The 22,067-nt window shown below is 37.9% G+C and overlaps 1 protein-coding gene across 1 annotated transcript in view; it reads left to right on the plus strand.

The window, feature by feature from the left end:
• col28a1b (collagen, type XXVIII, alpha 1b) overlaps nt 1–22,067 on the plus strand; it is a 41,635-nt gene that overhangs the window by 13,568 nt on the left and 6,000 nt on the right. Inside the window, exons 10-32 of the mRNA XM_022679891.2 lie at nt 154–198; nt 276–320; nt 1,910–1,963; nt 2,726–2,794; nt 4,870–4,938; nt 5,018–5,086; nt 6,026–6,094; nt 8,210–8,278; nt 8,379–8,447; nt 9,087–9,155; nt 9,277–9,348; nt 10,730–10,798; nt 12,030–12,101; nt 12,249–12,317; nt 13,493–13,561; nt 15,012–15,080; nt 15,993–16,061; nt 19,125–19,193; nt 19,477–19,545; nt 20,409–20,477; nt 20,720–20,800; nt 21,832–21,867; nt 21,974–22,010. Coding sequence (XP_022535612.2) covers nt 154–198; nt 276–320; nt 1,910–1,963; nt 2,726–2,794; nt 4,870–4,938; nt 5,018–5,086; nt 6,026–6,094; nt 8,210–8,278; nt 8,379–8,447; nt 9,087–9,155; nt 9,277–9,348; nt 10,730–10,798; nt 12,030–12,101; nt 12,249–12,317; nt 13,493–13,561; nt 15,012–15,080; nt 15,993–16,061; nt 19,125–19,193; nt 19,477–19,545; nt 20,409–20,477; nt 20,720–20,800; nt 21,832–21,867; nt 21,974–22,010 — 1,477 coding nt within the window. The remainder of the gene's footprint in view (nt 1–153; nt 199–275; nt 321–1,909; nt 1,964–2,725; nt 2,795–4,869; nt 4,939–5,017; nt 5,087–6,025; nt 6,095–8,209; nt 8,279–8,378; nt 8,448–9,086; nt 9,156–9,276; nt 9,349–10,729; nt 10,799–12,029; nt 12,102–12,248; nt 12,318–13,492; nt 13,562–15,011; nt 15,081–15,992; nt 16,062–19,124; nt 19,194–19,476; nt 19,546–20,408; nt 20,478–20,719; nt 20,801–21,831; nt 21,868–21,973; nt 22,011–22,067) is intronic.

Here is a 22,067-nt window from a genome sequence, read left to right on the forward strand (position 1 = left end):
TTGTGCATCTTAAGCACCTTGAGGATTGCTGCTTAATTTTATTGTAATGGTGCATTGACAACAGAGGTATCTTATCTTATCTTATCCTATCTTATCCTATCTTATCTTATCTTGTTGTGGATGCAATGATGGAAGCAGTGTGTTGTGTTTTAGGGTGACAGGGGAGAGTGTGGAGCTCCTGGAGAGAAAGGAGATAAGGTACAGTATGTGTAGCTCTACATTACAGTAAATCAAAGGAAGTAGTTCAGAATTACTAAAGATACTGTACTTCGCAGGGACTTCAAGGACCTCTAGGACCACGAGGACCCAGAGGAGAACAGGCATAGTATTCTCTATTTTCTAACACACTGTCACATTGTAGATCGTCACTTACCAAGGTGGTGCACTCAAAAAGAAACACTATAAAATAAAGAGAAGTCTCTAAATAAATCTCTGGTATATAAATTGCCATTTACCAATATAAGGCATGGCTAACGCACCATCAACAGTTACCTATTAAACATGGTAATCCCACTCGTTCTCCGGCCTGCACTAATGGAATGTGAGTGGAGGATCACTCGTAATCCCGTGGCAATGAGCATATCAACGCAGGGAATCCAGGCTTGCAGGATATTATTCTTTTTCCGAGCCAGACTTTGTGCTGTAGGATTAATGTTGGGACAGTGTACTGTAATCTGCTCCGGCTTTGCCCCTGGAGAATTGGGCTTGTGGGCTGTTAGCGTAGTGCTCTCTGGTTTGTGTGGATTTAGAACAGAACACAAACTGCAGTCTTCTGTATGGTTGAAACTACTGCTAGTAGTCCTGCCTTTAATTAATCACTTAATGTGTGATATTTTGCCCATTTTATACATTTTGAAAGGTACCACCTAACTCTCTTACTTAGACATCCAGTGTGTTCAATTGGAAAAACTGGAATGTTTTTGGAACTTCCCAGTTCGTAGTAAGGAATTGTTACTGGAATGCTCCGACAGGTTGGGTTTCCTACTCAGAAAGTGGGGAAAAAAAGAATAGCTAGCCACTTTCCCTGGATATTCCTTTAAGTTTGGAAAGTAGATGTATTGATTATATATTTTGCTCAAAATAGCAAAGAAAACAGATCTATATTTGTCCATTTTTCTACAGCAAATGGGTTTTAGACAATTAATTTATTAGCATTACAAATAAAATACTCAAGAACACAGAATTTCAAAAAATAAGCAGCATTAAGGCTACGTTCACACTACAAGCAACATTGCTCAAATCCGATTTTTTGCTCAGATCAGATTTGGCTATCTTGACGGTTCACGTTCTCAAATGTAAGTGGTCTGTATCTGTGTGTAATGTGAACGAATCTGTCCCTGAAACGCCGCAAATGAGCATATTGATACCTGTGTAAACGTCTCCTTCTTCACCAACAACAAATAACGTCATATTAGAAAGACGACTCATAGCTTTATTAAGGGAAATGGATTTGTTGGGTTAGCAGCTCATATGTGGAGCATCTTTTGCTGGAGTGGAGAAACAGTAAACAGCTGGTCTGAAGTTCATGCTCAGGTCGAGGAGGTGAAAAAAGGGCAGGCGGTTTGCTTTTGCTGTTTTTTGCAGCTACAGCTGCACAGCTTCACCAAGAGATGTGTTGTGGGTACGAGAGAGAAGCACATAGCGCATACGTAAAAGCAAAAAAATGATGCATGAATTCTGATTTGATCGTTCAAATCTGAGCCACATTGAACAAAAAATCTGATTTAAACTTCAGCCTGGTAATGTGAATGTAGCTTAAATGTATTTTTCCACCTGATCTGTGCAATTGCAAATTCTCACCAGAGAGGTCTCCAATTCCCCAAATTCTCAAAACATACAGACTGTCACTTTAAGGTGGTTAAATGATTGGGTACTAACCATCTTAATGCATTTCTCTCTTTTTGTACAGGGCCCCCAAGGTCTTCCAGGGGACCAAGGACCCGAGGGCCAGGAAGGTCCCAAAGTAAGAACATTTCGCTCCATTTCTTCAGTATGGAACGATCTATAAAAGATGTTTCTATCGCAGAATCAGACAGAATATTGTTTTGATCTTTATAAAATGACATTTTAAGGTCTTTCCCACGTTTTGTGTAGGAATTAACAGGGTAACAATGAATCCATTGAGGATCTGCTAGATATAATTGGTATAATAAATTAAGAGAAGAAGGGCAGCTTTATTCTCACTAAATGTCAAGTGCTTTATCCAGATGAGCTCCATCAAAGCAACAACATTAACAAATCACTGTCTGCCAAAGGCGGGGGGATTCCTCAGACAAAAATAGCAGTAAAACTGGCCCACCAGTCTAGCATTCCTGGCACATCACGTACAGTAAGGGCTAAGCAATGACCAGTCCATTCATTATTATGAAAATGAAACGTTTCATCACTGGAAAACTGAAATAACTCTGCTGCTAGCTTCCAGGCTAACAGAGAACATTACAATTACATTTAGCAACGTTTTCAAAAGGTTCCTGGAAGGTTAGACTGTAACACTGCAGAAATAATGTTTTTCTGGAACGGTCACATAACGTTCCCAGCTAGATGAAAACTTACATTATGAAAATGTAGTAACATTCTCAAACTGTTTTTTTTATAATTTTATTTCTGATTTTTCCCCATTTATGTTTCTAATAAAGTGGCCAGTGAGAATATGGTAGTAATATTGTGCTGATAGTGCTGCTTATCAGTGCTGATAATTATTAGTGCATGTTTCATTTGTCTGTAGGGAGATCGTGGACTTATTGGTGCAACTGGACCACAAGGGGACACTGGCATTGGATTTCCTGGGCCTAAGGTGAGCCAGTACTGCAATTACTGTATCAAATCATTATGACCGGTATAACAAACCAGTGCACTTCATTCTGTGCCACTGGCATGTGCTGTAGGTTGCATACAGTGTAGTGCAAAGTATCTTGAAAAATGAATTGCATTCATTTTAAATGCATTGCTTTGTTTGTATGACCAAAGTTCATTAACTCACAAAGCATATTGCACAATAACATGGATGCAGCAACATTCTTCAACTTTTCTTTATTGAAATTTAATTCAAAATATTGTTGAAGTATCAAATTATGAACCCAGGATCATGTATCGATCTTAACAAAATGCTCAGTGTATCATTACACCTGTGTTTGTAAATGACATCAGTGTATCAAGTAGGTACACAGGAGCTGACCCTTTTATAATTATAATAAATGTTTTTGGAAGTTAAACTAATTTAAGTTGATTAAATTCAATATATATTTTTCCAAAATAGTAATGTGAAAAAGAAAACAAAAAAAGTAGTTGCTATTACAAAAAATATTTTTTAAATGTTTTTTTTTTGGACAGTGATGACAGTGATAGACTCATAATCCCGCTTCATATGCTCGTGCCCCTTCCCCAAAACTGAACACTAATCATGGGATTAGGACATCAGCTCACAGTCACATTCACATCATCTGAACTTATAAATCATTGCTTCCAATAAATCTCAAATTTACCAAGAGAAATAATCCCAAATATCTTTTTACACTGACTTCAAAGGCAAAAGTTGATCTAAAGCAGGAAATCAATAAAGTATGTAGGACAATAAGATCTACAGGACCAGGGTTGAGAAGCATTGCTTGAAGGACCATTTTTCTATTGTAAATTATATATATATATATATATTGTGGCGTGGAAGAGGAAGGAAGACCCGTGAGACTCATGCTGAATGCTCAACAGCTTTTTTATTGAACAGGCTTGCCACTCACTTACAGCCTTTAACAAGACTAGGAGAGCTAAAACCATGACCACAGAGCTCAAATAGCCCAAAGGCCACCAACCCAGCTGTGTGTCTCCCAGATGGCAGATCCAGAGTGGTGCCCACCCTCTCTGCATAACCCCTCCCAAGGGAGATGCCCCACCCCTGTCATCCTCGCACACAGGAGAACAGAACCATGCCTACAGGCAGCCACACACACAACCCAGAGCCGCCACAATATATATATATATATATATATATATATATATATATATATATATATATATATATATATATATATATATATATATATATATAATTTATATAACAAGAAAATAGAATATCATTGAAATGTTACTTTATTTCAGTAATACAGTTCAAAATGTAAACCTATATATGTATATTATAGAGATGTATTACACACAGAGTGATCTATTTTAAGTGTTTATTTCTATTATTGAGAAAATTTGAATATTAAACTAGAAAAGTGCACTTCCTGAAGGAAACGCAGGATGGTTGCGCAGCTAAAATGGCTCCCACCATTGCTATGATGTTGCTAGGTGCTTTCCATGGTGCCTGTGGTAGTTCCTAAGGTGTTACTAGCTGGTTGCTAGGTGGTTGCTAAGGTGTTGCTAGATGGTTGCTAAGGTGTTGCTACGCAGGTGCTAGGTGGTTGCCAAGGTGTCGCTATGATATCCATGGTGGTTGCTGTGGTGTTGCTAAGTGGTTGCTAAGGCATTGCTATGGTATTCACGGTGGTTGATAAGGTGTTGCTAAGCATTTGCTAGGTGGTTGCTAAGGTGTTGCTATGGTATCCATGGTGGTTGCAACATATTAAATAAGACGGATTAGTACTTTTGGCAGTGTGGGCAGTGTGCCAAGTCCTGCTGGAAAATGAAATCCGCATCTCCATAAAAGTTAAAGTCAGCAGAGGGAAGCATGAAGTGTTGTAAGATTTTGTGGGAAAACAAAACTGCACTGACTTTAGACTTGATAATAAAACACAGTGGATCAACACCAGCAGATGACAGACATGACCATCACTGACCATCCGTAAATTTAGATATTTTTTTGGAACATTGCCAACTGTGCTGTATTGTTCTTCCATTTTCTGCATATGACAAAGCCTGTGTGATGTGTTCTAGGGGGACAAAGGAAACCAGGGACGACCAGGTCCTGTGGGTCCAGCTGGAGTCGGGGAACCAGGCCTGCTTGTAAGACAGAACTCAGAAATGTGTTAAAATGTCTTGTTAAATTAAGTTTGTAAAATAACTGAATACCTGATGAATACAGGGACCACCAGGGCCCCCAGGACTTCAGGGGATCCCTGGACCTGTAGGGGAGGGACTACCTGGACCAAAGGTGAGACGTTTCAGATACACCAACATAGTGAATACTACCTCATTCATAACCTTTTTGTTTTTGGAATATCTCCAACAGTGAGTGGGTTTACAGTCATACATTCATAATAATCCTGTTACTGCAGTTATCTGCTTATTCACATAGTCATGTAAACAAAACTCTGATTTCTTAGATCGGAACAAGATCTAAAAATTAGGGCTTATTTGGAATTAGGAAATTAATTATGCCACCAAGTTTGAGCCAAACTTCCGCCGTAATCTGCCCCGCCCCCTCCCAACGTGTGGTCTCGATTCTCTTGTGGTGAGAACGTGATCAGGTCTTAATCTGACCCAGCTATTAAATCTTCTACTTCTTTAGAATTCTTTAAATATCAGTTTAATCTGATATATTAGCCAGATTACACACTGCTATGAAAAAACGCTGTCTCTGCTGCCCCAATGCTGTTTTCACACTAAGAGCACGGCATGTGCAGCGTTCACTGCTTGCGGCTGCGACACTCAGTTTACTATGTGGACATCTGCACTACACTTCCCATTGAAACACTGTGTTTGAAAGCTTGCTGCACCATTAAAATAGCAATCCACCAAAGTCAGTGCGCACCTAACTCCTAAAGGGAATGGCTAATTGGTTTATTTCACGTTATGCCCCAAACACACCCATGATTAGTTAAGAAAGTTGCCACATCCTTAGCGTGTATCAATTTACGCAAGGTGTACTTTTCCTGTCATTATGATAGCAAAGACACACTGACACACCCTAAATCAAGCTGCATGGTGCATGGAAGAAGGCTTACCTATAGATCGCTAAAACAAGGTTTACATTGTTGAATGAATTCTGAGAGTATTATTTGGAGTACACTACTTGTTCCATGGATCATGCCTATATTCTGTCATTTTGTACATTATCATAGTACTAAAAAAATCTGTACTCATATCTCAGGGGGATCGGGGCTATAGTGGTTCCACAGGAGCTCGGGGTCCTCCAGGTTATGGCTCCAAGGGTGACAAGGTACAGTATTATATATTTATATAAACTAGTGCATTTCATGCACATCTTTGGGAGTGGTTAAAGAGTGGCTAGTTACTTGCTAACTGGTTGCCGTGGTAGCTAAGGTGGTTACTATGCTGTTCCAAACAGTTGCTATGCCGTTGCAATTGCTAAGTGGTTGCTATTATATCCCAGGTGTTTGCTGTTGCTAGTTTCTGGGTGGTTATCATGCACCCTGACAATGTATTGTTCATTCTGTATATGTAACATTGTATGGTTGCTAGGTGGTAAAAACAGTTGCTATGACACCCAAGGTGGTTGCTATACATGTAACAGTTTATGTTGACACATTATCATTTGATTGTTGCTAGGCTGTTGCTAAGTGGTTGCCATATATTTAACATTTGGGGTTGCTAGGCTGTTTTAAATGGTAGCTAATCTGTTGCTTAGCATTTGCTTTGATATACCAGGTGGTTGTTCGGTGGTTGCTAGGTGATTTAAATTTAAAGTTTCATGGTTGCTATGATGTGATGTTATGATACCCCAGGTAGATGCTATGCAGATGCTCAGTGGTTGCTATGATATCCCAGGTGTTTAGGTGGTTGCTATACATTTAAAAGTTCATGCCGATATGTTATCATTTAATTTTCGCTAGGCTGTTGCTAAGTGGTTGCTATGATACCCTAGGTGGTTGCCATATATAACATATGGTAGTTGCTAGGCTGTTTTAAACGGTAGCTAGTCTGTTGCTTAGCAGTTGCTATGATATCCCAGGTGGTTGTTATGCGGTTGCTAGGGGTTCCCATACATTTAACATTTAACGTTGCTACAGTTTTACATTTGGGGGTTGCTAAGATGTTTCAAACAATGGCTATGCGGTTGCTAAGTGGTTGCTACGATATCCCAGGTGGTTGCCATAAAGTTGCTAGGTAACTTCCACACATTGTACAATTTAATGTTAATACATTTAACGTTTAATGGGTGCTATGATGTGATGTTATGATACCCCAGGTAGATGCTATGCAGATGGTAAGTGGTTGCTATGATATCCCAGGTGTTTAGGTGGTTGCTATACATTTAAAAGTTCATGCCGATACGTTAGTGGTTACTATGATACTATGATATGATTGGTTGCCATATATATAAAATTTGGTGTTTGCAAGGCTGTTTCAAATAGTAGCTAGCCTGTTGCTTAGCAGCTTCTATGATATACCAGGTGGTTTTTACGCGGTTGCTAGGTGGTTCCCATACATTTAACATTAAAGGTTGCTACAGTTTTACATGTGGGGGTTGCTAGGATGTTTCAAACAGTGACATCACAGCATAGCAACTGTTTGGAACAGCCTAGCAACCATGAAATGTTAAATGTATTGGCATTAAAAGCTAAATGTATGCCATTTATCAAGCAATTGTATGGTAACCAACTGGGATATCATAGCAACCATGGAGCAACTGAAGCATTTGATAGCAGCTAGAATGTTCCAAACAGTGGCTAAACGGTTGCTGTGATGTCCCAGGTGGTTGCTATACAGTTGCTACACACTTAGAAAAGTAAGTACAGATTTGTACCTAAAAGAGTACAAAGCTCGTCGCTGGGGCTGTACCTTATATTGAGGTACAAAAAAATACCTTTCAGTGAAAGTCCTTTTTTGTACCCATGGTTTTTGTGCCAGTAAAGATTATAAAGATTATAAACATTAGCATCAACTAAATATGACTCAAAAACTTGATGATTCAAAATTGTCTGGCTTTCAAATAAAAAATGTGCAATTAAAATATATATTGTTTATTAATACAGTGATACAGAATACTGAATGTACCCTTTGGCTGGTTAAATGGTACAAATCTGTACTTATTGCTGTTAGGAAAGACTTTGTACTTCAGAGGGAACAAATCTGACCCTGTAAAGACCAATATTGTTCCTTTGAGGGTAAAATAATGAAGAGTGTACCTTTGAGTACAAAAAAGTACTCATATCGTACCTCTGTTTTTTAGAGTGTAGGTGGTTGCCACATATTTACTGTAACATTTGATGGTTCCTAGGCTGTTGTTTGCTATGCAATTGCTAAGCAGTTGCCATACCTTTATTTTTTTTTTATTTATATTATTTCCTTTTACTTTTTTTGACATCCACAGGGTACTATAGGGCCTCCAGGGCCTCCTGGTCCAATTGGAGCTACTGGGTTGGGGATACAAGGAGAAAAGGTAGGTAGTTTTGGTGTAATAATAAGAATAAATATTGTCTTTACAGGGTGTGATGTCTCAGAAAACACAGGTTTCCTTTTCTTTTCTTCTGTATCTGTAGGGAAACCAGGGACCTGCAGGTCCTCCGGGACCCAGAGGGATACCAGGGACAGGAATCATTGGAGAGAAGGTACGATCACGGCATGAAAAGTTAATATAACTTCAGGACAAAACTCTTAAAAAGTTAGTTTTCAGGGTTGCCCTAACAGCCCCCTTTATGAGCTAAGAGGGCAGGAGGGCTTTTTTTCTAAGTGGTACTCTTTATGGTCCTCAATCCTAAGAATCACCAGTAAGAGCAGAGTGTGAAGGTTCAATTAGCAGGGTAAGAGCACAGTTTTGCTCAAAATATTGCAATGCACACAACATTATGGGTGACATACCAGAGTTCAAAAGAGGACAAATTGTTGGTGCACGTCTTGTTGGAGCATCTGTGACCAAGACAGCAAGTCTTTGTGATGCATCAAGAGCCACGGTATCCATGGTAATGTCAGCATACCACCAAGAAGGACCAACCACATCCAATAGGATTAACTGTGGACGCTGTAAGAGGAAGCTGTCTGAAAGGGATGTTCGGGTGCTAACCCGGATTATATCCAAAAAACATAAAACCACGGCTGATCAAATCACGGCAGAATTCAATGTGCACCTCAACTCTCCTGTTTCCACCAGAACTGTCCGTCACCACAATAAATTATTGTGGTCTAAAACCAGGTGTTTCAGTTTCATTGTCCAACCCCTGTATGTTCTGATTGTTCTGTTTCGTCTACAGGGAGTCCGCGGCTTTCCCGGAGACCCAGGACCAACCGGAGAGAAAGGTGTTGGAGAGCCAGGTCCCAAGGTTGTAATGGAAGTGGTTCATAGCTTATCAGAGAAACTGACTAAGAAATAAGCTACAGTACATGTTTTAATAATACTAATATGTAGTATGTAATGTATTATGTAATATTCTGTGTTGTAAGGGAGACCCAGGCTCCCAAGGTGTACCAGGTGAGCCAGGTGCTCCAGGAGAAGATGGACCCATGGGATCAAAGGTTGGCATGATAACATAAATAATTTACTTCATTCATTTTCATTTTTCAGTTTTAAACAATCAATACAAACCGAAAAGGTATAAGCTGATAATAAGCTTAGCTTATTTTGCCTACCCTATTTACCTACCTAATATATATATATATATATATATATATATATATATATATATATATATATATATATATATAATAAGTATATATAATAGGTATATATACTTAAAATCCTAGTAGTCATCATAGTCTGGTTAATCTGGTTATGAATTTTACTTGTCAGGTATTAAGAAGCACTAAAGCCACCCTGTTGAATTGCAGCATTATAAGGGGGAGTTGTCAGTGAAGTTTCTCCAGCACTAAGGCTGGAACATTAGCCACTTGCCATGCTAGGAGCTAGCTCTTTTGTTGTTCAGTGGTGAAAATATCAGACTGTATTCTGCGTGTTTACCGTGTAAAAACAAGTTTTGTGGGATGAACCGCTAGCTGATATCGCCCTGGGTTACCCTCAGGGTTCCTCAGTGTAGCGCTGTCGGGTGGCATTTACTAGCATTAAGTGCTATCCGCGCTAAAATATTGGAAATCTACGCTTACTGTAAATAAACGTAAGTGCTTAACACACCTAAATAAACAGTTTTCAGGAGAGAAATCTGTGCTTGTTTGAAAAACTTTTCTTTTAAGTTTTACAGTTGTTTATTTAGGCGCCCCCAGTGGCGAGACCTGCTGAGTTACAAGGGAGACATGGCGACACCCCTGTTCTCTACTATTGTCGCTTAAAATGCACCTTATAATCTGGTGCACCTTATGTATGAAAATAGACCAGAAAATTGACATTCATCGATAGTGTGTCATTTATACAATACAGTGCACCTTATAGTCGGTAAAATACGGTAAACCAAAACCTTGGAAGTCCAACAAATCATAATTTTGCCATATTTTTTCCTCCTGATTTTTCTCCAGTAGAAAGATCTCAATTTTCGTAATAATGAATCAAATATAGTCAGAATATTCTGTAAATTCTGTAATAGTGATGAAAGTTAAATCAATTAAGCATTACATTAAAATATACAATTTCTGTGCAAATTAGCTTCTCTCTAACATATTTGGTAGCATACCAACACAAGACAAGAAAAGACAGGACAAGTTAAGCATATGCACCATACTTGTATAAGACACACAACTGGCACCCACAACCTTACAATCCTGTCACCAGTAACTCCTTAATGCCATATTGGTATTTCTAAGCTCTGGAGGTTATACGGTCTCCTTATAAAACATTGTTAGCTAGCTTCCTCCTGCTGTCCAAAACTAATGCTTAGTAATTGTTAAACAATAAACAGCAACATTTGTCTCAGATTCATGGATTTTGTGTGTTTTTTCATCTATTTAGGGTGAATTGGGCTTTCCTGGCCCTAAAGGACAAGAGGGACCACCTGGGAAAGGACTTTCTGGAGAGAAGGTACCGAAAATGAGAAGTCTGGCCTAATAGAAGCCAATGAAAAGCGATACAACAATATTCATATTTCTCTTAGATTCTTTCATACATACATTATAACACACATTATATTGCCAAAGGGATTCACTCACCCATCTGAATCAATGTATTCAGGTGTTCTAATCCATTTCATTTCATTGTGTGAAGTGTAAAGTGTGGTGGAGGGGGGATCATGGTGTGGGGTTGTGTTTGAGAAGTTGGCCGCTTAGACGCTTTTTCATCTTAATGCTTCAGTATACCAAGAGATTTTGGACAAATTTGTTTTTTTCCAACTTTGTAGGAACAGTTTGCGGATTATGTCTTACCTCTCAAATACACTTCTGGAAGAATGATCAACTATTCCAATAAACACACTACTAAACCTCAAGGAAAGCCTTTCTAGAAGAGTTGAAGCTTAAAACATCAGCTAAAGGGTTGAAACATCATAATAAACCCAATGGATTAAAAATGAGATGTCATTTAAGTTCATATCGTCGCTGTCCAATGAAAAGTACCAGTATCTCCAAAACAGCAACTTTACAAGAGAGAGAAAAAACCTTCTAAACTTTCAATGGAAATCAACGAAACAAGAGTTTATTTCAGGTCATTTTTACATATTTTCTATTGGTCCGTTCATCAAGAAATTTTGGCACAGTGTAAGAGACAGTTTGTCTGTTCAAATTATGTAGTAAAATAAAAATCAACAAAAATGAAGATACTTGTTTTTCATAGGACAACAATGGTACGCAAGCCAAAGGCAGTGAATACTTTTGGCAACATTTATTTATTAATTTTATTTTTACCCATTTTCTCCCCAGTTCACACAGCCAATTACCCAACTCACTCATTAGGACTCCCCCTATCACTAGTGATGCCCCAACACACCAGGAGGGTGAAGACTAACACATGCCTCCTCTAAAACATGTGAAGTCAGACTATACCTTTCAGACATCAGCCTTGTGTTGATCGACATCACCCTAGTAGTGATGAGGGGAAAGAGCACCATTTACTGTACTCACCCAGAGAGAGCAAGGCCAATTCTGCACTCTCAGGGCTCTGGCAGCTGATGGCAACCTGCATGGCCAGGATTTGAACTGGCGATCTCCTGATCAAAGTGGCAGTGCTCTGAGCCTTACTTTTGACAATATAGTGTATAACGTGTTACAAATAAATATTTAAAGTGCTGTAATCTACTCTGATGTGCTTTATTCCTCAGGGGGATCGAGGAGAGAGAGGAACTAGAGGACTTCCAGGACCCAAGGGACCAGCGGGTCCAGTTGGGGCCAAGGTGAGAAATTACCAAAAAAAAAAAAAAAAAAAAACTCCAAAACAATTTAAGCAATAAGTTAAATATGAAAATTTAAGCTATAATTAATTAATAATATCAAGGAGGAAGAATTAAAATTAAAGCTTCATGGTTTATTTGTTGTTTCAGGGAAAGCCGGGGGGGTTTGGGCCTCCAGGAATGATTGGTGCCCCAGGGAGGGGTATACCAGGGCCAAAGGTAAATGAAGGGAGACACTGTGGATGACTCCAAGCTTAGTAGTATACACTGATCAGCCATAACATTAATACCACCTCTTTGTTCTACACTTATTATCCATTTAATCAGCTCCAATGAGCATATAGGACACTTAGAGCCCTATCGTACACTGTGCGCAAGGCGCTTCTAGATGCTCATTGCTATCTTACACCCCATCAACAGTCTATTTTCACGCTTTGTGCACGCGCCGTTAAAATAGCATTGGAGTTTAGGAATATATTAACGGCGATGGGTGTGGTGGTCTGGAAGTGAGGTGTGTTCAGGTAAATATCTGGCGTGTTTCTATCTTGCCTTCGGGAAACAGAGATGCGCCACTGACCGAGTTAAACCACGACAACAGTCAATAGTAAGCTGCGCAACCAGAACTGGATTACCGATCACCGTGAGCACTGCGCTCCCCAAGCTAAATACCACATACCATCACTTCTTTACCACAGCAAAAAATACACCTCACCCAGAGCCTTCAGAAATCAACTATGAAATAAAATATACCTAAAAATATGCACAGTAAGGATTTATATTTATGTTCGGTACAGGGACTAAATATTTGTAGCTTAATATAGCAGATACAGGCATTCTGCTGTTCTATTCTGTCTCACATCCTGCAGTTTTGGAAATAAAAAAAATAAAAAGAGAAATGCTCTTTGACTGAACATGCACTTATTTTATTTAACTGAACTTTACTTTTATATGTTATATTTGAAAAACATCAAAGCACACTGCCACCGCACTCTCGTCTGATGCTACACATGAATTATTCAAAACTTGTGAAAATGTGAAAGACACAGATCTATAAAGCTATATGTTATCGGTTGTTTCTTATCACCAGGTCACATTTATTCAATTATAAAATATATTAATTAATTAGTTAAAGTCTCATCCAGAAATCTAAAGTGTCGCACTTTTTGCACCCTTTCCATACCAAAGACACAGGACACGCCCCTAAATCCATCTGCGGAAAGCACAACTAACCAGTGCGCTATAGATCACTAAAATAGGGCGCGATGTAGTTTTATTATGTAGTATGATGTAGTATCTGTTATCTGTATACTTTATTATTATTCTCTTTTCACCATGTTAATTGCACTACACTGAGGTTTAATCTTTACACTGTTTATTTGGCTGTGTTTTTGCAGGGGGATCCTGGACAACCTGGAGCTCCAGGACCTGTTGGAGAAACAGGGATAGGGATCCCTGGACCGAAGGTCAGTTTTACAGTATTTTTTATAAACGCTTCAATCTGTTTAAACACCAAAACTAAAAAAACAAGCTCCTCAACAAGTCCTAGAGGGTCACATTAGTAAAGTCAATCTAAACAGACTTCAGAAAATGTTAAACAAAAATCTCATTTATTACTGCAAGACATAACTCAGCACTTTATCTGAGGAGCTCTTGTTGCTGTTCTTTACTGTACAAGTGTTTTTATTAGAGTATACTAGAAAAAGAACAGCAAACAGCAATGAATCACTAAGAAAAGAGATAAATGGAATTGTGCAACCAGACTACAGATCAGAGAAAAGTGCCTCTAATCCCCCAGGCGAGCCCAGGTTCGGTCCGGGGTACAGAATCATTTATTAAGCACCAGGGATAAAACTCCCTGAAACTCTGGATACAAGGTGCAAAAAACAATAAGCAATAACTATATTCCTTTTTGTTAACTGGAGGAAGAAGGGAATTGTGGCTGATTTTAATACTGTAATGCTGCTAATGCCTTAAAAACATATGGTAAATTGATATTAAACTTGTGTTGGACTTGTTGGAAACATCTCTTTGAATACTTACACTTTGAGTATTTTAGGTCCATTTATGGTGTTTATGGAACAATTTAAATTTAAATTGAGTTTTGTTAAGGAAGCCGTATTAAAGTTGCTGGCGTATATCTCTTTTTTTAGGTCTATTGTTTACATTATTTATCTGTTCTTTCTGCAAATAAAGTCTAAAGTACAGATTTCTTTATATATTGTGTACTTTTTTTATCACAGCTTTGGAAAACATAAGAGATCACTTCAGTTTCTGAATCAGTTTCTCTGATTTTGCTATTTATAGGTATATGTTTAAGTAAAATGAACATTTTTGTTTTACTCTATAAACTACGGACAGCATTTCTCCCAAATTCCAAATAAAAATATTGTAATTTATTTGCAGAAAATGAGAAATGGCTGTAATAATAAAATGATGCAGAGCTTTCAGACCTCAAATAATGCAAAGAAAGCAATATTTAGTGGAATAACCCTGGTTTTTAATTTTTAGGCATTCTCTTCCACCAGTCTTACACACTGCTTTTGGATAACTTTATGCTGCTTTACTCCTGGTGCAAAAATCAAGCAGTTCAGTTTGGTTTGATGGCTTGTGATCTTCCATCATCCTCTTGATTATATTCCAGAGGTTTTCAATTTGGTAAAATCAAAGAAACTCATCATTTTTAAATGGTCGCTTATTTTTGTATATACTCCTACTGTAGAATAAGCCACAAACCTATATTAAAGCCCAGTCATTCAAAAAAATCAATAAAAATAAAATAAAGTAAAAATGCTGTGATATATAGTGAAACCGTCAGAATCTTGAAAAACACAGAGATATACATTTTTGGTCATACCAGAAAGGATTATATCCATTGATTTTTTTTAAACCTGATTCGTTTTTCTTCTCCTAAAGGGTGAAAGAGGACTGCCTGGACCTATAGGAGCACCTGGGATGAAGGGAGACGGCTACCCCGGGCCACCTGTAAATATGTTTCACTTACTATAAACTACATCACTGAGGTTCATCAGCCAGAGCTCACAGCTGCAGTAAACACTGTACAGGTGTTGTCATTCGCTCCTGAAGGCTTACGCTACCTCCCGGCCGCTGCGCTCCTCCAATGAACGTCGCCTCGCTTTACCAAACAAACACTCACACAAAGCAATCCAGACTGTTCTCATACAGAGTTCCCCAATGGTGGAACAAACTACCTTCCACTACCAGATCAGGAGAATCTCTCGCTATCTTTAATAAACTCCTGAAGACAGAGCTCTTCAAAGAGCACTTACTCTCCTAACACCTCTAACTAACTACCTTCCACTACCAGATCAGGAGAATCTCTCACTATCTTTAATAAACTCCTGAAGACAGAGCTCTTCAAAGAGCACTTACTCTCCTAACACCTCTAACTAACTACCTTCCACTACCAGATCAGGAGAATCTCTCACTATCTTTAATAAACTCCTGAAGACAGAGCTCTTCAAAGAGCACTTACTCTCCTAACACCTCTAACTAACTACCTTCTACTACCAGATCAGGAGAATCTCTCACTATCTTTAATAAACTCCTGAAGACAGAGCTCTTCAAAGAGCTCTTACTCTCCTAACACCTCTAACTAACTAACTAATTCTAACCTCATCTCCTTCTTCCTCTTCTCTACTCCTCTATCCCATTATTTCCCTCTGACCTCCTTAAGGCCCTATCTATAGATGCTTTATTTTTAACTTCTATTATTTTTGTACTTAACCTCTTCTATTATTTGCACTTCAATATTGTAAGTCGCTTTGGACAAAAGCGTCTGCCAAATGTAATGTAATGTAATGTAATGTAATGTAAAAATGTAATGTAATTCACTGTTAGCTGTTTCTTGTGTTGATGCCCCCGTGTAAAATGTAGGGACCCCCGGGACAGCCAGGACTGACGGGAGAGATGGGGCCAGAGGGGAGAGGCCTGCCTGGACCAAAGGTATGAAACAAGTATCAGTATCAGTGTTTAATAGCTTTTGATCTGACCTGGACAGGATATGCGTTGATTTTCTGATGATAAAGATTGCAGCAGTGCATCATACCAGACAATTTATCAAGGTTTTGGATCCAAATGAAATAAAGACCATTTTCTTTAGCGTTTGTTTGCTATAAGATTATTCATTTTCCATCCTCTGCCATTATTACTGAAACTAAAACTTTTTAAAGTGTTATTAAGGGCTATTTTATGGTTTGTCTGTAATACTGTAACATGTTTTAGTATGGAATTTGGGTCTATCACAAAAATGACATGCAATAAAGACCATTTAGTAATCGGTAAATCAGTTTTTGTTGTTATATTATGTGCTATTGCAAGATAATGATAGCATAAACCATAAAATATCCAAATGTTTGAATTTCAGTAACAATGGCAGATGATGGAGAATTAATTGGAACACAATTTACAGTAATACAATTTTACACTAATCACACTATTTATATTCAATAAAAAAAAAATAATTAGTTTGTTTGTTATACTATAATTAATTCACCATTATACAACAGTTAGTTCCAACCTCACAATCTGATTGGTTGAGAAGTGTTCTAGCCGTGCTGATATATGTGATAACATCACGGCCTTCTCACACTAAACCTGTATCACTCCGCCGACGCGTTGCCGAGTAACGGCGTATATACACAGGACAGCTTTGAATCATCAGCGGCACCAGCAGCAGTGTTAGCTTAGCACATGCTAGCGCTTAGCCACGGCACGCTTGCCGGCAGGCGCTGACTCGTCTTTTGTGGAAAAAAGGGAAAGAAAATCGCTTGGCTAATGCCGTCTGACAGTCAGAACGCTAACCAGCCAGGCTAGGCTAAGCTAAGTTAACGCTGAGCTAAAGCAAGCTACGCTAACCTAACCACAGTCCAGCCGGCTAGCCAAAACCAACACCACCCAGCAAAACAGGCAGAAATGCTCAAAAACGCACAGCTTTCACCTGAAGACGACTCCACGGAGCAGGATAGGAGAGTATTAGCGTTATTTCACGCTCCTAACGTTACCATCTTCACTTATTCCCAATTTTGATTTCAAGCTAACTTTCGTGGTGTTAGTCTGTATAAACCATACACCGTTTTGTAGTTAAGTTTCAGTTCTGTTACAGTTTTTTGTGGAACTACTTTTTGGTGGAAGGCACAGTCCATATTAAAGCATATTCATTAATAATTTCCTAAGGTTCTTTTATTTATTTTCTTTATTCATTTTGTAAAAAAAAAACTGTTGTATAACCCTTGTGTGGTGTTCATATTTTTGTTACTCGTTTACTTTGTTACTTGTATTTAATTCAGCAAAATTAATCAATTCTACATTAAAATGCTTTACACATGCTTGCTTCACCTAAATTGCAAGCAATATAAACAGCTTACATGGTTAATATTTGCCCTTTACCTTTCTTATGTTACATTTCTTTTAAAAAGTGCTACTCTTTTTTTTTTTTAATAAAATGTAAAAGAAAATGAATTAAACTCAAGATATGAGTAGAAAATTTGTTTAGTTTTAAATTTACAAATGAAGCAATGTTTATTAGCCCTTGGCCAAACATACTGTATGTAATATAAATGTGTGTGTGGGGGGGGGGTGTTGTACAGTGTGTGTTTATCGAAAATGTGTTTTGATATATGTTTTTTACAAAAAATGAGCCAATGCCAATGAGTTTGAGTTAGAAAAAAACATTTTTTTAGTATCATTTGATGAAAAATAAAAACGGGTCCCACAGACCCGAACACCACACAAGGGTTAAAAGCAATAGAACACGTGAATTAGAACTTAATTATTTGCCATTGTTAGTTAAATTCAGGCATTTTATAGTGTTAATTTGAATTATTATGATTATGTCTAATACCTTTACACATTTTACAGCGAGACTACTGTATTATTACTGTCTGTCACAGTAATAATGTTATATAAAGACCATGTTCGTCAGTTTTTTTTAAATAAATTATTATATATAAATAACCTTCACAGTGGGTAGATTAGTTTATTACTGGATATTTTCATTACACATGCTATACAAGTGCATCTCAAAAAAATTAAATATCGTTGAAAAGTTACTTTATTTCAGTAATTGTGAAAATGTGAAACTCATATACTGTATTATATAGATGTATTAAACACAGAGTGATCTATTTTAAGCGTTGATTTATTTTATTGTTGTTGATTACAACTTACATCCAATGAAAACCAAGTCCTGCTGGAAAATGAAATCCGCATCTCCATAAAAGTTGTCAGTAGCAGAGGAAAGCATGAAGTGCTGTAAGATTTTCCAAACCATCACTGATCATCAGTAAATTTTAGATTTCATTTGTAAATCAAGGGATCAGAGTCTGGAGGAAGAGTGGAGAGACACACAGTCCAAACTGCTTGAGCTCTAGTGTGAAGTTTCCACCAATCAGTGATGGTTTGGAGAGACATGCTGATCATCTGCTGGTGTTGATCCACTGTGTTTTATTATCAAGTCTAAAGTCAGTGCAGTTTTGTTTTCCCACAAAATCTTACAGCACTTCATGTTTCCCTCTGCTGATAGCTTTTATGGAGATGCGGATTTCATTTTCCAGCAGGACTTGGAACACTGCCCGCACTGCCAAAAGTACCAATTGGTTGTAAATACATCTATGTAACATATGAGTTTCACATTTTGAACTGAATTACTGAAATAAAGTACCTTTTCAATGATATTCAAAATGTTTAGGATGCGCTAGAATATAAAAATATAAAATCATATGTAATATATGAGTTTCACATTTTGCCATGTTCAATAGCTACATGTGCAATATATATATATATATATATATATATATATATATATATATATATATATATATATATATATATATATATATTCTTTAATAATTTGTGATATTTTAACTTATAATGTTTAAATTGTTAATACTTTTATTTTTTTTCCCTCTATCTATGTATGTGTGCCTTCTTGTACATATTTGCAACAGTAACAATGTGAATTTGGTACTGTGGGACTAATATATAACTATTATATTTTCTTATTCTCAGGGAGATCGAGGCCCTGCAGGTCCTCTTGGGCCAGTTGGACCGCCAAGTATTGGACGGTTAGGCCCGAAGGTTAGTTATACTCTTATATACTGATCTTTAGAAATAGCAAATTACATTTTAAATAGTTTACTGTAGATATCAGTCATTAAAATCACAGCATCACTGGTGTTTTTACATCACTGTAGCTCACCCTGTCCTCCTGTAGGTGGCACTAATGCAACGTCTCTGGAGTCTCAGTACTGTTGAATAAATGCAATAGTCAAAAGCATTATTCTCAGTCTGGGGTTGTTTTCCTGATACCAGATGCTTCATTGAACTTGAGACACTTTTGCTCAGTAAAGCTGTTTTGCAGGGTTCTACTGGTCAGACTGGCCCACCTGGTCCTGCAGGGCTGCCAGGAGAGGGCATCCAGGGACCGAAGGTAATATGAATAATTTGGAAATATATAAAAAGTATTGCCATTCATTACTCTGTAGGTAAAAGTATAGATACTAGAGTTTAAAATAAAGAGTTTAAGCTGAACCACAGAGTCCTATAGTGCTGCACTACCCCCCCCCTCCCCAAAACACATTTTACTAAAAGTCATAATGACTATAATGTTAAAATATTAAAATGTTAATGTTGATAATATATGATGAATCACAGTATAAACCAATAGGGAGTCGGAATGGTATATGTTTATGCCATCCAACCACAATCAGGTTCACTCTATCTGGATGGAGAGATTTATCTGGATAGGGGTTTTATTGAAGGATGAGAAGCCGGAATGAAAACGAGCTGAAATGAAATAGGAGGAACGAGGCTGTTTTTAAAATGTAAGGAGTAGAAAGTTCAGATCATTGTGTGAAAATGAAGACGTAGAAGAAGTAAAAAGTTTCCTGAAAAATAATTACTCCAGTAGGTATTTGCACTTCATTATGTGACACCTTTGATAATTTGTGACCCCAAATTTGCAATGGATTTCTGTCTGTCTGTCTGTCTGTCTATCTGCTGTCTATCTACTGATCTATCTATCTATCTATCTATCTATCTATCTATCTATCTATCTATCTATCTATCTATCTATCTATCTATCTATCTATCTATCTATCTATCTATCTATCTGCTGATTTGTCTAGCTATCTGTCTGTCTGTCTGTCTGTCTGCTGATCTATCGGAAATATTTTTCTACAAGTACAAAAAAGTCAGCTATGGATGCAACTTATTTAACATAATTTATTTAACTTTATTTAAAAAAGAAATTAATTTTAATACTTTTGTTTGCTTAATATCTAATTTATTCAGGGGGATCCTGGATTCCCAGGAATACAAGGACCTAGAGGACCTCCAGGGGAGGGCATTCCTGGACAGAAGGTAAGAGGGTTGGGCTAAAATCAGGCTTCTTCAATTTTAGTTCAGGTTGAGTGTGACAGGGTGATTGTGACGGGGTTAGATGTGATGGGGTTAAGTGTGATGGGGTTAAATGTAACGGGGTTGAATGTGATGGGGGTGATTGTGTCGGGGGTGATTGTGACAGTGTTGAGTGTTAATATGTGTCTTACCCCAGAAAAAGTCCTCTGTTCTGTTCAATGGCTGTATCTAATAACTGTGTGCAGGGGGACCGCGGGTTCGCAGGAGAGAGAGGACGGAAGGGAGATAAAGGAGGACAGGGAGACTCGGGAGAGTCCGGGCCTGTGGTAAACACCATGAAAAAATCTGATCTTTAAAGTTCTGTAAATAGCCTTCTTAGCCACACAACCATCAGTGAATATACCGTTCAGAAAAACAATCTCAATTTAATTTAAATTAATTTAATATGGTAAAATTCTTGTTGTATTTTAAGGATGTGTTCCAATTGCATACTAGTTACTAATACTAACTAGTCTCTGAAAGTGTATAATATAGTGTAGACCAAAGCGTAGATGGTTAGTTTACTGAAATTTGAACAAAACCGTCTCAGAACCGGTCAGTTTTTGACTGTGGTTACTATTTATACTATTGTCCCACCATGCAATGCACAACAGTAAGGGGGATCTACTCACATGTGGAATAATATTATAGATTTTACAGATTTTTAAGATTTGGTCAGAGTGGTCCAGCGGTCTAAACCTGGTTCGAATCCCGGTCATGCAGCTTGCCATCAGCTGCCGGAGCCCTGAGAGTGCACAATTGGCCTTGCTCTCTCTGGGTGGGTACAGAAGATGGCGCTCTTTCCCCTCATCACTCCTAGGGTGATGTGGATCAGCACAAGGCTGCGTCTGTGAGCTGATGTATCAGAACCGAGTCGCTGCACTTTCCTCCGAGCGTTAGTGCTGTGATGCTACTTGGTAATGCTGAATCAGCAGTAGTTTGAAAAGAGGTGGAGTTTGACTTCACATGTATCGGAGGAGGTGTGTGCTAGTCTTCATCCTTCTTGTGATAGGGGATATAAAGCAGCAGTAGCAGCTGAATGAGTGGGACAATTAGCCTAGTTAAATTGGGAGAAATGGGAATATTTAAAAAGATTTAATTAAATTTGTTCAGTAACGGCATTATGTGAATGTCCTTATTCATCGTCAAATGTAATTTCTTGTGTAAGTATGTAATTTCATTGAATTATATAATTATAATAAAATAGTATATCAAAATGCTGTTGGCCTCTAATAGTTAAACAGACAGTAATGTTTGTATATATATTTTTCATATATAATTATGTTTTTATGTGTTTTCTCCTGTTTTTGGATGGCAGGGTAGACCGGGGCAGAAGGGGGAGCCTGGTATCACAGTAAGTGCTGTAGAGAGAAAGGGTCATTTCTATACAGCTGTTTGATTGGTTATTGATGTCAGGTGACTCTCTTCCCTTGTTCTAATGTTCTTCTCATTTCTTGCAGAGGGAGGAAGTTATCAAATTAATCAAATCAATTTGTGGTAAGTTTGCAAAAAGTTTAAAGCCCTGTGGAGCTGAAAGGCTGATGTGTTTGAATC

Source organism: Astyanax mexicanus, chromosome 1 (genome assembly GCF_023375975.1).
Source record: "Astyanax mexicanus isolate ESR-SI-001 chromosome 1, AstMex3_surface, whole genome shotgun sequence".
Classification (NCBI taxonomy): domain Eukaryota; kingdom Metazoa; phylum Chordata; class Actinopteri; order Characiformes; family Acestrorhamphidae; genus Astyanax; species Astyanax mexicanus.